Genomic DNA, 17,839 nt, shown 5'->3' on the forward strand with positions numbered 1-17,839 from the left:
GATTTTATATATCAGAATCTGAACCTATATATTATTTACATTAAAAACGTGAACTATGACAATAGACAATACGTTTATTTCGTCGTGCCAGAAATCACAACACAAGTTCACAACAGATAAAAAAATTATGCATTACAGTAACAGATTTCATTGCAATTGACAGGAAATCGCGAAGGACCAGAAATGGTCATCATAAGTCAGCGACCTAGACCATAAGTCACACCTAGATTTAAGACGAGTCAAAAGTATAAATTGCAATTAAAGAAAGCAATGGATACAAAGAGAAACTTAGTCATTCAAAAAATTACCAACAAAACAGGGAGTGATATAAATATTCATATACGGTAGCATTTGGGAGAGAGAAAAAAAACATAAGGCGGGAAAATTCAGTGATTAATTTTTTTTTATCTTTGTTCATTTCGTCATGCAGGAAATAATACACAAATTCAAGGCACAGCTTATACAATACAGAAACGGATTTAGTCGCAATTTAAAAACAGGTGCCTTTCATCGCAAGAAACAGAAGGGGTCATCATAAGTCTGCGACACCAACATTTGAAATGAGTCAAAAATTGAAATAATAAAAAAAGGTAACGGTAGAGAATATTAGTCATTCGTAAAAATTGTCCAACAAGGGGAGGGAGGGTAAGGATTCCTGTGAAACATCACATATAATTTTAGAATGAGATAAAAAAAAAGTCTGAGAAATACAATAAGACAAGTAGTTTTGAGAAGAAAAAAAACGGTTTAGCATATCAATTTCCTGAACTTCTGTATAATGGCAACTATTAAATATTGTCACTTGCAACATCAAATCGAGCTATATTTTTATTTGCAGAAGAATAAATAAATAAAAAATTACATAACTTTTAGGTACGAATGCGAAAGCAGAATTCATACTCCATGTACATCCAACATATGAGATTTGAATGTGAGAAGAGAAAATGATGCAGTTTAAATCTGACTGTGAAATAGGAAGAACAGTCTCGGTGACCTTATTGCCACCAACTAACAAATGTCAGCCGGGCCATCAAAAATCCAGAGAACAGAAACATATTCAAGCCTTATAAGTCTAAAGGTGATTGCATGAGTAATAAAAAATTTTAGAATGAGGTGATTGAGGTATGTCATATTTGATAAAGCAAAATCAATTCATCCCGACTGTAAAAGCTAACATTTTCATTCCCAAAGTCACCACCATTTTATACAATTCATGATTCGTTCGCTGTTCTACATAGGTAATATATTCAAAAATTTGCTAAATTAAGCAAAATATTATTGTGTACAAATTTAAATAAAGAAATTGTTTCTTTTTTAATGCTGTTGCAACCAAAGCCAGTGTAATAAGACCAGATCCCAATTTATTGTAAATTTGAGACATAACTCTCACATAAGGTAAACTTAAATTTTCGAAGTTTTCGAAGAAAACTTCAAATTTTCGAAGAAAATTCAAGTTTACCTTAAATTTTAAATGTCATTCACTTATTAATTTCTTGCATGTCACCATTATTGCAATTTATACAAATCAACTTATGTAAAATTTCATTTTTAATAAAAATAAAAAATATCATAATTATTGTTGAGTGTTCGAGGGGTGCGAGTTTGACATCCTCTGGTCTACCGTGCTGAGAATGCATCCAAATGATATCCAGGCTTCAGCCCCGATCATCTATTAAACAAATTCCACATCCAGTAGGGCATTTATGCATGAGTCTCAACAACTTGGGGGATCATTCCTTTTACTAATTTTCAATTGTAGACTAATCTTCTTTTTAAAACATGATTGGTACCTAATCAAGGATGAAATTTCCTTTCTTGATAGCTGCTTTCTCCCTCCATATAGTTACATTCTTTTGCAGTTCATTACAATATACAATACAATTTTATTTCGATTACTGTTACTTTGCAAAGTACGTCATTTTATAGATAGCTCTTAGGTATGTAATCCTTTTCCTCTGGAAAGTTTAGCTCCCAAATATCAAACAAATCCAGCTCGGTGTATTCCAGTGCAATAACTGAATGAGAAAATCCAGTCTGCCAGTACCATCACTTTTGAAGTAGCTCCGTGTGATTTGTGTGACTGTGTAACAGAGCAGCTCAAATGCATAACAGATATACAAGCTAGTCTGGATTCGATCTATAAATGAGAAAAAGACTGTTGAAAAAACGCTAACACACAGCGATATATTTAAACAAGTCAAAGCAACGCACAAGTATAAACCTGACGAAACGTGCTACGCAACGAGTGTCCCCCTAATTTTAGGTAAAACCCGAGTATTAGAAATTATTTTTTGAATCGAGTTTCGTATTTAAAACCGAATAGGTCACCCTGAGTACGAATAAGAAATTCATCTCACCCATAACCACGAAGAAGTACAAAACTGCAACCAATAGTTTCATTGTGTTAGAATATTTGATTACGCATTTTATCACAAAAATTGCAGTCGATAAACTCAGTTCCACCAATCACTTTACAAAGATATTCAAACAAAAATACGATTTTCAAATTGAATAACTGCTTTTTTGTGTACAATTATCTTTTATGCGGATACCTAAATAAACTACTAAAATTTGTTATTTTTTCACATTTAAAATTAAGTTACGCAGATTTTAAATGGGTCTGACTTCACATCGAAAACGTGGCATAAAAATACTATCTTCAGGTTAGGCCCAAATTATCTACTCTCTTTTTATGTTTAAATATTCGTGGGTTATCAGACTAACCAATAATATCGAATAGCTAATATAATCTTCGTAAATTAAGTAGTAGATTTAATGGATTGAAAACTTGAAGTTGTTTGTCAGATATATTTAGAAAATTCACATGACGTTGCATCGTCATTTTGTTGACATTTCGTCTACACTAGAAATGCTAATTAGTCAAACCTAAGCACTCGATCAGAAAACTTTATAAAATAAAGTTTTGCTAAAGTTTCGTAACGAAAACGTCAGAGAATACCAAAAAAAAAATGTACGCGTTTTTTGTTTATGGCTAATGACAGCGATGTCAGAGTTTCTCCGTATAGTTGAATAAATATGTTGCTTGTCCATTTTTTTGTAGATCTTCAATAATGTCGATTCGATTAAATGAGAGTCCACTCAGTTTCCGCCAGAACATTCACAGTCATTTGTCGCTATTTTGCGAGAATAAAAACTAGGTCTAATGACAGCGTGTTCACAGTATTCAAAAATGTAAGAGACATGACAAAACTACTACATTCAAATTTTTTCTAGTCGTCGCTGCCGATACTTAATCCAAAATTTCGGTGTTATTAGTTAATTCTTGGAAACACTCTTATATCACATTGTGTACATGCTTTTCATAATATCCGTTACAATTATTTTAACACTCAACTGTAATTTTTCTGAGATTGCGGTATTCATATTTACTGTAACTGTTTTTATTTATATTAGTTGTTTATTTCTGTTTTGTATAACAGCCTTATTGGCATGGTCGTATATACAAATATATGACGAAATAAATAAATCGAATTCAAATTTTCAGGATTCACGATAGTAAAATAGGAATGTTAATAATATGGCGTGCAATACATATCATGTATAACCAGATACAAAATCAAAATAGTATATCATTGCTCACTGATGGTATAAAATACTTTTTAATAAATATTTTAAATGACGTCGACTATTTTATTCGACTCGTGAATACAACGATGATGCTATACCTATTTTAGCAATAGTTGTATTCACTGCCATCAAGAGTAACGCTATAAATATCTTGTATTAAGACAAAATTTGGAAGTTTTAATTCACCAATAAGAAATATCGCTCCAAAAATACATCGTTAATGTGATAGATAGAGATGATTTTCACCAAAGCACACCACTACTATGTCTTAAAATATACCCAAACATTAGACCGAAAACACCTGCCTATAAATAGAATGACTAATAGATTCGACTACATGTACTTGTTTTAGATTTTAAAATGACACTCCGATAATAGACTATAATTAAACCACAGCACAGCAGGTATGCTAGAAATAAGTTTAAATATCCCGCGTTTTTATTAACGTAATAATCCTTTCATGTTATCATCGACCCATGTGATGTTGGTCTGAAGTAGAACGTTGATCCATGATTAAATTTCGACTTTCTTAAAGTTCCACTTCTGGTATTGGATTTGAGTGCGAGATAAAGATAAATTCATTTTGATTTTCTCGGTAAGCTGTCGGCAAACGTGGACATTATAACCCCTGCACGAAAATCATAAACCCACATTACTTTTCATACAGTTCAAAACACATACAAATATGCGCGCTATTTTAGCGTAGCGAACAGTATGGCACATTTTTACCGAACCACATATTAAGATATAGATAATCGTCAATTACACTAAAAAATAAACATTCAGTACTGTACATTCATTACTTTAAATAGTAAATAGCCTACAGTGTGCATAAGTTATCTCAACGTAAACATTTATCGATCTGCAGTACATTTTGTTCAAGCTATGTATAAAATGCCAGAAGATCATAATATGCAAACAATGGAGTAATGCTGAAATATATATATGTAGCCTACACGAATGCAAAAACAAAATATTTCACCCATAATTTCACTGTAAACCATACCCTGGACGATGCTGAGACTGTGAACCATCGTAAGTTACCAGTGATGTATCCGGACTGCTCTAGCAGGTACTGTGACAATGCCTATTCACCCTCTTCAATACAGCCACTTGACCTACTATTCATAACCAAATTAATCATTGTATTTAGTTTTTCATGTTCCTCTCACGCACTCTTTTAACACTTTAGAAAATTGTGACATTCCGGTAAATTTAATCTTCTATTGGGCCGAAGTTAAGTCAATTGGGGACGTGAACTACAAAAATGCGGAACAAATTTGTAACGGAAGAGGTTCTAGAGTTGGCCAAAGTCCGTCCCTTCACCCATAAAATAATTTATGAGTTCTTTGAGAACTCAGATTCCAATAACACAGACATTATCAATGGTGAGCTATGACGTCATCAGAATTTGCCACCATGTGGCGATTCCGCAAACACATATTGATCACGTGATCAGCAAACAGGTTCCGTGGTCAAGCCAGCTGGTAAGTTACCGTACCGTACCACAGTGAATTTCAGCGTAGCATAGCTCTCTTGATAAAAGTGCGACCATCGGTAACAAAATGAACGTGGTATACATGTTATAAACAATACGTCTGATTAAATACCAATTTTTCATGCCCTGTTCATACAAAATTTGAAGGTTTTTTCAACATAATAACGTATTTTAACAAGAAACATGAATTTAGCGTAGGTTCATCAAATTGGATGTACAGTATGAAATTTAGCGAAGGTTTATTATATGAAGGTATGTGAAATTTGATTTCGAAAACTTCCGAATCTAGACTGCTGAAGTGTTTCCAACCAACCAATATATAAAAACAATATACAAGGGTCAACAAGGTCAGGTTACGCATATGAAGAGGCGACGTATACATTTCATAAGAGAATCAAAATGTAGTACCCATTTCTTTTGCATTTTTAGCCGAGTTTTTTTTTATCATATTACTGTCGTCAGGTAAAAAATGAGTATATAAACTGCTTGCATAGCCTTTTTCTACATGCTCTTAAGATTCAATAGCAGTGCGCGGCGGCAGGTCTTCTTGCGTTCTACAGCGGAACTGATAAACGGAAAGAAAAAAATGCCGCCGAATTGAATTTTATTCAGGTAACACATTCACAGCCAACATAAAAATGAAACATCCGTTTTATTCATATATTTAACCTAGTGGGTTATAACATTAGCCTAATCCAACTTTTTCTCAATATTTCATTTGGGTTTGTCCGGTATATGAATTGGTAATTGCCCGGCATTGTATAACTGTAATTAGATGATAAGAGATCAACAACAGTGTAGCAATGGTTTACTCCTTGTCTAATAACACACGATACTTGGCTCTTGCTCAGCTGGAGTTATTGCATCTGAAACCAATGAATGTGTAACTATTTTCAATTTATACTTCAAGACTCGATAAGATGCCAATTTACACGAAATAATATTGCTAACATTGATTCAGAAACAACGCATATTTATTGCCAATCAACAGCCAACACCTAAATTTTATGTTGTTAGAGAGTTAGGTTGTTAGAAATGAAAGCACATTACACGTGTCATGCGTTCCCATAGTTCCAAATGGGAAGAGTCACGTTTCGGCCCGAGATCAATGTTATCTTTATCTTTACTGTGTGAATATAATTTGTTATAAAATGTCAATTTGATTTTTGGATGGCCTTGTGCGAAATGAAATCAGTTTTAAACGGATAGAAGATGTAATTTTCGTAAATATTAAAAAATAGTGGATTACATTGAAATGTTCATAGCGTTAATAAGATGCATACAATATGAGGAAATATAAAACGTCGTCAATTGAAATTCTCAGATCAAGTAAATATTCTTCTGAGTATTACTGTGAATTATCAATTTTTTTGTTCCATTTGTTGTTCTTTTCAGCTTACAAATTCTTTTGGCACAGAACGCCTTTCACAGAATCGCTGAAATGTGCATTTTTCATTCCCTGTCCCGGATCTTCCAAAAATACTTCGGCAAACAAATAAACATTCCTGTCTTCTTTGGTGTTATACTGATTTATTGGAAATGAACTAGGCCATCTTGTATAAGAATTAGATGGTTCCACTCTTCCTGTCTTTAAAGTTAAAAAAAACATATAGTATTGAAAAACTCAAGTTTTACAACTCGGTTTCGAATTTAATAATAGTTCTTGTTGTGAAAAAATCATCTTTCACATTAACTACTGGACCCAATTGCTTTGAAATTTTCAGTGGTTCAAGATTGCTGTTGTCACTAGAGGGCTATTACTTTTGTTACAAAACCTAATGGGGCCTATGTGGTATTCGTTTTTATATTTGGCATTTTGTGCGGCGACGTCAACAATACTAAAAACTAAAATTACGTGTAGTGGTTCCGCGACCCCATGTCCCCGAATCTCGTTCTTAGCGAAAGTAGGAAGTTTTTCTTTGGGTTGTTTGGACTACGGTACCGGTACTGTAAAATATTTGATAATACAGTAGTATTATCATTTGGTATTTCAATGCACGTTGGGACTGGAAGCATGAATCATCTGAAAAAGCTTGCACAGTCCGGTGCCGTAAAAAGATACTGGTAAGTTACAGCATACTGTTGCACAGTTGTAGCTTCGTCCAGGTTATGATTTTAAGGAGAATTGTGAATGGGGAAAAAAAAATTTGGCTTTTGTGTCCATATATTTATCATTGCTCTCTCGTATATTATTGAGTTAAAGATATTACTGAGGCCACACAAATATAGGGAAATATCTATCTCCCCTGACTTTCACACTTACAGATGCAGTATGTTACAAATTCAAACTTGTCAGCTCCGGATAGCGAAGTCAATATAGCAAACTTGTATGTGTTTATTACTGCAAACTCGAATTTACCACTGACCTCGGGTTCTACTTTGAGATCGATCCATGCACTTGCCGTGGTCTGCGCGTCATGAATTTTTGTTCTGAGGTAGCTCATCATATGGTCATACGTCAGCTTATTTGGTACATGAGCAATTCGGGAATTGCCTTCGGTGCATATTTGAGTTGCTTTGTTGTAGTTCACAACGGCCTTGTCGTATACCGTTGCCCAGTAGCAAATTCGGTCTATCATTATACCTCCGTCGCATATTTGTTCAGCTAAAATTTTTGATATATATATAATAACAACATGCCTGTTTCTATATATGAGGTGATGATTGAGTTAGTATAATAGTGTGTTGTTTGGCAAAATATAGATTGAAACTCTATCAGGGATCTTAGTATTACGTAACATACGTTTAAATGGGTTTTGAAATATCACACTGTTTGTTCATGGTTTACTATTATATATATGGATGGATGAAATGATGCACGAAATGATACTTGCTCAAACGTGAGTATGTGGAATATAAGCAAAAGCTATGAAAAGGATGCAATGACATGATCATATGTCCGTTAGATATTTTTAAAATAGGTTGAACACCGACGGATTGTACTCAAGTGTAAACCTTGGAGACGAATCAAGTTGTAGCTTATGAGTTTCGAAAAGGTCAGACGAGGAAATGTTTTTCATATTGGAGTCAGTTTCATTTCAATCGTGTGTTGAGCTCGATTGGAAATCTACAGTGAACCCAAACTGATGATGTAAAAAGGTAAAGTAGCAAGAAATGCCCCACGTTCAGTATATCTTCTAAGCATATAGGCTACACGACGTTCAATCGTGCGATTCATGAGATTACGAACAGAATGCATTTGCTTTTCTCACCATTTTGAGGAGTGGGCTGTTGTACCACTGGCACGTCTTCTTGTTGACACAAAACACCGTACAGATTTTTATGATAATCAATGTTGAACATTCCTTGACCGTCAGTATCAACAAATATCTCAACATTAAGAAAGCTGTATGTAGCTTCTCCGTACCCATACCCCGTCCTTGGGGCTCCTGACGCCCACCGTGTATAATAATTTGTAGGAAACACTTCGCCGGTCTTAAAATAAGCAAATATGCTTTTAGATAGAATATGTACAAATGAGAACAACATGCAACTAGAGCTGCGTGCAGCTTTAACAGGCTTCCCGCGTAAAAAAAACTGAAGACGCGTTTTTCTCACTGGAGCGTGAAAGCGTGGTCAGTCATGCATAAAATTTGCAATTTATGATGGGGGACTTATTATCTGCATGTGATAAATTTCAAGTCTCTAAGTAGTGTCGTTCTCGAGAAGAAGATGAAAATGTAAAATCCTATATTGCTCACTGGAGCATATCGCCGAGGTCACTCATGCGTATCCTTGACATATCGTATCCAGAACATGTCCATTAATCATTGTTATGGATTTCAACCCAATAGCATGTATCAATTTTGAGAAATCGCAAAAAAACTGAAGACGCGTTTTGCTCACTGGAGCGTGAAAGCGTGGTCAGTCATGCATAAAATTTGCATTTTATTGCTAGCTGAGAACTTCTGCACATTTGAGGCGAATGTCAAGTTTGTAGGACCAATTTGAAAAAAAATAATAATAAAAATAAATAATAATAAATAAATAAATAATAATAATAAAACACAGGAATACAATAAGTTCCCTGCTGACAAGCAGCGGTAAGCCTAATTACATATCATGGTAAAATGTTACCTAACAGTATATATGAGTTGCCACTAAATCCGAAAGTAAATATCAAATCACATTCAATTTCGATTATGTAAATAAGTCAGGTATAGACTCAAATACCAACAAATACGCCCATAGGAAACGAACATAAATTTCCTTACCAAATTTTGAGAGAACTTACCGTATGCTTCACTCTTAGATCAAACCAAACCAAAGATTCTGTAGTAGGAGTCGGTATTTTTGTTCGCAGATAACTCATGATTTGTTTGTAATGAGAAACATCTGGAATCCGACCAACTACCGAGTTTCTTTCATTACAGATTTGATTTGCTCTTTTATAATTTACATCGGACATTGAATGAAGTTCAGCCCAATAACATGTTGTATCGATCTTTATATCACAATTATCTGTTTAAAGTGTCAGTCGTTGGTCACCATTAGCATTTATTTTTTGCCATGTCTCAAAATTTGCAAATAAAATTATAATAGCTGTAATACAGCAGTAGTTGAGTATATAACCAACTTACAGTCGAGGCATTGTGTTTACGTCAAATACCGCTGTTAAAGTTCCAATGAAAAACTTCTATTGTGCTTATGAAGACGTTTTCCATCTGCTTATATGATTCATAGCCATTTACGTTCTATATCAAGCAAACTTTCATCATGATTTTGACGTAATGCAATATAGTTTAAAATTGCGCAAATATATTATACTTATTTAATCTTACCCGTCTTAACTTTATTCATTGTTGAGACTTTTGATGTTTTTTGCTGGCATACAACGCCATTCAGAAGCCTCGGATAATCATAATTCATCATTCCTTGACCAGCACCATTGATGAATATTTCAACATTAAGAAATGTATACGTCGCCTCTCCATATCCGTAACCTTTTCTTGGTGATCCTGCCGCCCATCGTGTATATTGGTTGGTTGGAAACACTTCAGCAGTCTAAGTATCAAAGTGTATTTTCGCAACTCGGAAGTCGAAATCAAAGTATATACAGTGAACACACTTTTAATTAATAGGCCTTCGCGAAATGAAATGAATTCATAATTTTGATAAACGTATACGCGAAATTCATGTTTTATGTTGTAAAATTCCCAAACTTTCACAGGAACAATGCATGAAACGTATTTGTTTAGAAATAATTACCACGTTTGCTTTGTTACCGATGGTTCCACTTTTCATTACGATATTTTTTATGTAGCTTACCGTTGGTTTCACTCTCAGATCGAACCACACCATTGATGTTGTTTTTGTTATTGGAATCTGAGTTCTCAGGTAACTCATGATTTGTTGATATGAGTGAGGGTCCGAAATTTGGGCAACAATAGAACCTCTTTCGCTGCAAATTTGCTCCGCTTTTCTGTAGTTCACTTCACCATTTGAATGAACTTCAGCCCAGTAACAGATTGAATTTAGACGAATGTCACAATTTTCTAAAATATATATTAGAAGATTGCGTGACAGGAATATGAAAAACTAACTACAATATTTAATTTGTTTATCAATGGAGTCCAATAGCTAGTTTATTCAATATTACGTCAAAATATATTAGACTAGCCTGCTCCGTAAAACGAATCAAGATGTTCCAACTCCAAAGTTGGCTGTGAATAAAACCGACGTCTCGCTGGAACTCGACAGAGTACTCCTTGATAATCCCAGTCGTGATGTCCATTGCCCATCCCCAAGTCGGGATCATTTGGATTGTTGCCAACGACCACATAGACGAAGGTTGTGTCGGTGTAACCGTAACCAGACTTTGGAAATGATGGTCTCCACTTCGTATAAAAGCTAGGTGGAAATACCTCACGAGACTGTAAATATTGATAATGATCATGATGGTTAGTTAATAGGTCTACATCAGAAAATAACATGGGAATTGGCACCCGGTGTCATGATATGGGTCATTTCAGTATTGAAGAGCTTGTTATCAAAGATCACAGGATACCGATTCTAGGCTTTATCAAACATAAGAACACCACTGTCACAACTAAACACTGTAAACAATAGAATAATGCGCAAACAGTAGAGTATGTAGTGCGACAAAACTAGGGTAAACAAGGGTACATTGTCCATCTAATAATTACACTGTATGGACACACCAACACCACAGAGCTGAAGAATTTTTCGTGAGGCTATATAAAGCTAAAAAGGCAGTTTCAAGGCTTCAGAAAATGTCGGTTGTACTATAAATGACATCGATTTGAAGATGGTAAGTTAGAAGATTTGAAAACCTGGTATGAATCACTTAGAACCCAGATAAGAAATGACATGCATTCATTTCTCATAATCAATAGCTTAACATGTATTTTTCAGTGGATCATTCCATGCTTGGCTCTATTGTATCCTGAAAATTTCAACCGACCATGCATGGTGGGTGGGTGGTATAGTTGTAAATAAGAGCAGACTGTTAATTTGAGTGTGACAACGCATAGCGACTTGTTGCGGATACTATTATCGCAAGTGATTACGTTCGTTGTATTTTGATGTTTGGGTATTACGTTCCATACTTAAAATATAATTGGAGAAGTATCATTTAGCGCCATTTCGCGGAATACAACTCTAGCATACGCTTTCAAAAAGCCATCAGAAGAGTTTTAGGGCCTAATGATTGACGAGTAAAATCAATTTGGAACATACGACTTTATTATAAAAGTTCATTTAATTTAATATCTTCAATATGGATTAAGACCAGAAATATTAGTTTGCATAATTACCTCTTGATCAACCCGGAGTGCAATTAAAACACTGATTCTGCTTTGTTTAGCTGGAATCAACGTCTGTATATACTTTGTGATTTGTTGATATGCATAGTAATCTGGAATTTGACCAATGTCAGAATTTCGATCTCCACATATTGTAGAAGCTTTGGCAAAGTTGATGTCTTCCTTTATATGTATTTCAGCCCAATAGCATGTTGTATTCACACGAATCATACAATTTTCTTTTAGAAAATAACAAATTATAGTTTAATGCATCGATAGTTATTAAAAAGAACAATTATATATATTATAAAAGCAATGATGGTGGTGAAAATATGGCACCCATAGCCATGTAGAGCAATGGTTCGCAAACTATGGGTCGCGATATTAACCGTCTACGTTGATGTTGTCTGCTCTGCGGGCTAGAAAGGTTGGGTACCACTGGAGCCAATAGTTACATACAACAACGTTAAGCTACGGTTCCAAAAACTTATAGACGATATGGATATACAGTCATATTGGTCCAATTAAATAGAATATGCTGCTTTTTGATATTAATGTACTTTTCTTGTTGTGGGGCTGCGAATATCTAAAAGTTTTTAGTTTACTAAAATTCGGGTCGCCGGTAAAAAAGTTTGGGAACCACTGACGAACGGAATAATAATCTCTCTCTCTCTGACGGGATGGTCATCACTGACCAGCCGTGGCACTCTTCACGAATCGCCGCCATTGTTTCCGGTTTTGTGCCATTCTGAGTAACTCAAGCATGCTTATGTCTGCGATGTCCTTCACGTTGTCTGACATTCTTGTTTTTGGTCTCCCACGTCTTCTTTTGCCAGGGGTTTTACCAAAGAGCAAGTCTTTTGTTAGGCCTTCTGTTCTGGCGACATGCCCCAAAAATCGCAATTTCCTGTCATTGATGTTGTCCAGCAGTGTTTGGCACGGTTCAATCTTCTCCATGACCCATTCATTTGTACGTTTGTCCACCCAGCTTACGCGCAGAAGTCTTCGGTAGCACCACAATTCAAAAGCAGCAATTTTCCTTTTGTCGACTTTCTTGAGTACCCAACACTCTGCTCCATATGTTGCTATTGAGAATACCAATGTTCGTAGAAGTTGTTTTTTTGTGCGTTGTGAAATGGATCTGTCTTTCCAAATATTGGTCAGCGCAATCATCGTTGACTTCGCCATTGCAATACGACGTCTTATTTCTTTGGTGTCATCCACTTTGTTTGTAAAAACTGTACCCAGATAGTTGAAATTTTGTACATTTTCAACAGTTTGGTTGTCCACAATTAAGTTTATATCATTTGGTGCCTGTGTTATTTTCATTACCTTTGTTTTGCTGACGTTGAGAAAGAGTCCTGCTGTTTCGCTGGCAGCCTTTACCTTGTTGGTTAAATCTTGTAGTTCCTGCATACTTGGTGCAATCAGGACTACATCATCAGCGTATCTCAGGTTGTTGATTACTCTTCCGCCAATTTGGATTCCTGTTGGGATATGTTCGAGTGCTTCACGCATTACTTGCTCTGCATATATATTAAAAAGGTGGGGTGACAATATGCATCCTTGCCTAACACCCTGGCCAATTTCAAAAAAGTCTGTCATTCCGTGTGTCGTCCTTATTGAAGCTTTCTGGGACTTATACAAGTTTCTGATTAAATCGATTATGTGTACAGGGAATCCCATGTCTGCCATGACATTCCAGAGGACTTCCTGTACCACTGTGTCGAATGCTTTTCTATAGTCAATGAAACAGAGATAAACGTCTGTTCCTACCTCCCAGTTCTTCTCAAGTATCATTTTCAGGTTAAGTATTTGGTCCCTAGTTCCCTTTCCTGGTCTAAAACCTGCCTGCTCCTCTGCTATTTCATTACTTAACCTGTTCTGCATCCGATTTGCTATGATTTTTAACATAATTTTACTACTATGACTAATCAAGGCGATAGTTCGGTTATTGCTACATTCAGAAATGTCTCCCTTTTTCGGAAGTATGACGAATATTGATGTTCTCCAGTCAGACGGCCATTCTTTTTGTTTCCAAATCGCTGTACACAATTTGAGAAAATAGCGGATGACGTTGCTGCCTCCTTTCTTTAGAAGTTCAGCTGGAAGATCATCTATTCCTGGAGATTTACCTGCCTTCAAGTCCCCAATCGCTTTCTCAACTTCTGCATATGTTGGTGGGGGTTCATCTTCTTGGTGCACCCTTTTGTGTTGTTCGACTAGTCGGGTGTTTGGTTTCTTGTATAGATTTTCACAATATGTCTTCCATCGTTCTTTAACTTGTGGCCCTTCAGTCAGCATTTCTCCAATCTCGCTTTTTATAGCATCATTAACTGGTTTGAACTTTCTGGTCAAATTTTTGACAATATTGTATAAGTCTTTTGTAGAGTTAGTAACCGATTTCTCTTCTAACTGTTTGCATTGTTCATCAATTGCGCGCTGTTTGTCTTTCCGCATCATTCTTTGGACAACTGCGTTCTGTTGCCTGTATGCCGTCCTGTTTTCTGGTCTGGCGAGGCCACGTGCTTTGATCGTTCTTCTCTTTTCTACCTCTTCCAATGTTTCGTTAGAAATCCATGAGAACCTTGTTTGTTTCTTTTTGGGGATTTTTTCCTTGGCAATTTCGAGAATGATGCTCTTTCCTGAATCCCATATTTCATTTGGACATTTCTCCTCTTCGCACCTCAGCAATTCCTCAAATTTATTTTCTACATCAACAGTGTATTCATTGTCAATCAAGGTGGTATCAAATCTCAGCGGCGGTGGGGGTTTTTGTATCTTTTTAGCCTTACTCTGCATTTCGCCACAAGGAGCTGGTGGTCACTGTTGCAGTCAGCCCCCGGATAGGTCTTAACATTTTTTACACAAGCTTTCCAGCTTTTGTTGATCATGATGTAGTCTATTTGATTTCTTGTTTTTCCATCCGGTGATATCCAGGTGTAAAGTCGCCTTGGGTGATGCTGAAAACAGGTGTTTGTAACAACAAGGTTGTTGATTTTACAGAAGTCAATAAGTTCGTTTCCTCTATCATTTCTGTCTCCGAGTCCAAACTGTCCATGTGTTTCACTTTTTGTGGTCGATTTCCCTATTTTAGCATTTGCATCTCCCATAATTATCTTCATGTCTCTATTAGGAATTTTGTCGGTGACCTCTTGTAGCTGACTGTAGAAATCCTCGATCTCTTCTTCAGTGGCTGTGGATGTTGGCGCGTAGAATTGAACTATACTAATGTTATAAGGTTTGGCCTTTATTCGTACTGTGATTATCCTGTCATTCACCGGGTTATAGCCGATTATTGAGTTCGAGACTTCATTGGCGAGTATGATTCCAACACCGTGACTGTATCCACTTTCTTTTCCAGCGAAAAGAACTGTGTTATTGGCTGTTTTGAAACTTCCTCTGCTGTTCCAATTGGTTTCTGACAGTCCGAGAATTTGAATGTCGTTTTCTTTCATTTCGCTGCAGACTGTGTTCAATTTCCCAGCTTCCTTCATCTTTTTGACATTCCAAGTACCAATCCTGTACTCTTTTCGGAGATCCATTCCGGGTAATAATAGGGAGACCTAAACTAGGTCATCGATTTCAATGTTTAATATTTACTTGCTCGATATAAGTCACTGCTGATTATGTATATTAAATTGCGACTATATCATACACACTTCTGCATTAGCTGACACTTACTCAAATCTACAAATCCTATCCGACTGTATATTTGAGCTTGAACAGTTCTGGGCTTACATGATGATTTACTGGCGCATTGCACTTATATACCCAACGCATAGTACACAAGTAACTTTTTCTTTACCTTGCTGAGGCATCTCGAATGGTTGCATGATCGGTTCAATCATTGGTTGCGGCATTTCAAATTGACCATGCCCTCCTTTCACCACTTCGACGTGTTTATCCATTTCAGATATTTTTTGAGAAACTTATGGAAGCAAATAATCAAGATAAGAATTGCTATCATAGATATTTTTTTGAATAAGTCGATACAGCACAATAGATGCCCCAAAAACATGGTAATAGAAAAATTATAAAAGAAGTCTTACATTGAAAACGTTTTTCACTTTCTTCATGGCTATTTTGTTGTAGATGATTTAGACCTTAAAACGAACGAAAACAAAACAATAACAAATAAACTGTAAGGTGCAAGCATAATAGATGCCTCAAAAACATAGTAATAGAAAGATCACATAAAGAATCTTACATTGAAAAAGTTTTTGACTTTGTTTTTGACTTTGCTGTTGTAGATGATTTAGACCTTAAAAAGAACAAAAACAAAACGATAACAAATAGGTTGCAAAGTACAAGCATAGGTTTACTATTTTACTGACCCTGTTTGATATCACGAAAGAGATTCAACAGTTCTTGATCATTGTTTATGTTGTCGTCACTCTTCTCTTCTGTTAAAAATATTAAAATTTCATTAGTATATGATGAAGGCAAAGTTTTTTATTTTTTGCGATATTCAACCTGAGTACGAGGACAAAAATAGCTCCTGCATTTGAATAAATTGTTAGATATTAAATGTTCAAATTACCGGTATCTGTTGTGTTCACATCATCAGTCAAAGCATAATTCAGTAATCCAAAGATGACTATCAATTGTAACTTCATTGCTAGTTTCAATCGTCGGATATAACTGATGATAAATAAAATAGAAAAGAAGTATATATAATAAAAAAGTGAATCAGAATGAAATACTTTCATCCCTGATATATTATAATATAGTTTTTATACTAACTAGCAAATGCAATTATTAGTTCTGATGATACTTTTATCATCTAAAGAAATATTATTAGTCTTAGTTAGTCATTTACGATACAATCACTCGTACAATACAAAATGCACACATCTGTGGTTTAAATTTAACAAATAAGACAGCTAAGCGTTTCATGAATGTTCTCAACTAAACTATATTTGTCTAACGTAAAATTTATGCTTTGAAAAACATGCAGTTTGAAAAGGGCAGTATCTCTAAAGATTTTTTTATCAAAATAGTCGCGCATATGTGCAGCTAGCATGCAAGATTATGCAAGTTAACCACCTCGAACTGGCTCGGAGTCGAACAAATCGTTTTTTATTGTCCTGCGGCGTATATGACGGGGAAACCCCAACATCGGAAATAAAGTTTTGTACACGTACACATTGAACAAATTATAGTTCAATGCATATAAATTATATCAATAAATATTAAAAAGAAAACGATATCATAAAACAAATGATGGCAGGGAGTGAGAGTATGACACCCACGGTCATGTAGAACAGTGGTTCGATATACAGTCACGTTGATCCCATTAAATTTATTAAACAGAATATACTGCTTTTTGAAATTGATGTACTTTTCTTGTTATTACAACAAGCTTTAATTATACAACTGTGGTATTCAATGATAGTCCCTTATTCTATTCCGAATACAATTAAAAAGGCATAACAAATCTACTTTATTTTCGTAATCAGAAATTTCAAAATGAGGTAATGGATATGTATGCATACCTACAAAACCACAACAATATTATTATATTTGTGTTAGTGTGCAGCAAGACTCTTGAATCATTTAGAATATATGATATATATGGTATATTTACTTTTGCTACAGCATCCTTGCATTATAGGCAGGCATACTGATCCACCGGCACAAAAGCACAGAATAGGAATAAGTAGTTAGTCTCGCAGAAACCAAATCAATAGAACAATAATAAAAATGTGATAATTCTTATCGTTTACCGTGCGACTAGGTTCGTTATCAAATGTGTCATTATCAATTGAAAAATTCACATACCAGTGTTACGGTCTCAGAATACTTCTGCCTTTGGAAGGTCAATACCAAGTTTACGTTAGGTGGTAACGTCATTGTGTCTGGTCTTCCTCGACAAATTTCTCAATGTTTCCCATTGTACATATATGTGCTTAATGAGCATTTATTCTATTTTTAAGGTTTTATCGATTGTGAGAATATTTCATATAGAAACCCTAGTTGTTTTGCT

General features: G+C 35.3%; 2 protein-coding genes across 6 annotated transcripts in view; one reads left to right on the top strand and one right to left on the bottom strand.

Moving 5' to 3' along the window:
* LOC144430537 (uncharacterized) overlaps positions 1–17,839 on the top strand; it is a 38,247-nt gene that overhangs the window by 13,748 nt on the left and 6,660 nt on the right. The gene's annotated exons all lie outside the window — the stretch shown is intronic.
* LOC144430564 (uncharacterized) lies at positions 5,659–16,490 on the bottom strand. 5 transcript variants are annotated; one of them, XM_078118581.1, is made up of 13 exons: positions 16,394–16,490; positions 16,188–16,256; positions 16,061–16,114; positions 15,903–15,956; positions 15,659–15,781; positions 11,863–12,089; positions 10,707–10,959; positions 10,355–10,581; positions 9,868–10,090; positions 9,321–9,547; positions 8,299–8,521; positions 7,453–7,691; positions 5,659–6,674 (listed from the first exon to the last, which is right to left on the bottom strand). In XM_078118581.1, exons 1-13 carry the CDS (start codon positions 16,467–16,469, stop codon positions 6,483–6,485), a joined length of 2,187 nt encoding a protein of 728 aa, XP_077974707.1. In that variant the 5' UTR covers positions 16,470–16,490; the 3' UTR covers positions 5,659–6,482. The 5 variants fall into 5 exon arrangements, with proteins under 5 accessions (XP_077974707.1, XP_077974709.1, XP_077974708.1 ...); XM_078118583.1 differs by lacking the exon at positions 16,061–16,114; XM_078118582.1 differs by lacking the exon at positions 15,903–15,956.

The sequence above is a fragment of the Styela clava genome, chromosome 12 (genome assembly GCF_964204865.1).
Source record: "Styela clava chromosome 12, kaStyClav1.hap1.2, whole genome shotgun sequence".
Lineage (NCBI taxonomy): Eukaryota > Metazoa > Chordata > Ascidiacea > Stolidobranchia > Styelidae > Styela > Styela clava.

Coding starts and splice junctions, on each gene's coding strand:
- LOC144430564 (XM_078118581.1), bottom strand. CDS start 16,469: ATGAAGTTACAATTGATAGTCATCTTTGGATTACTGAATTATGCTTTG. Junction 15,782..15,902: donor AAGTGAAAAACGTTTTCAAT/GTAAGACTTCTT, acceptor TGCTTCCATAAG/TTTCTCAAAAAATATCTGAA. Junction 9,548..9,867: donor AATGAATAAAGTTAAGACGG/GTAAGATTAAAT, acceptor CACTTTAAACAG/ATAATTGTGATATAAAGATC.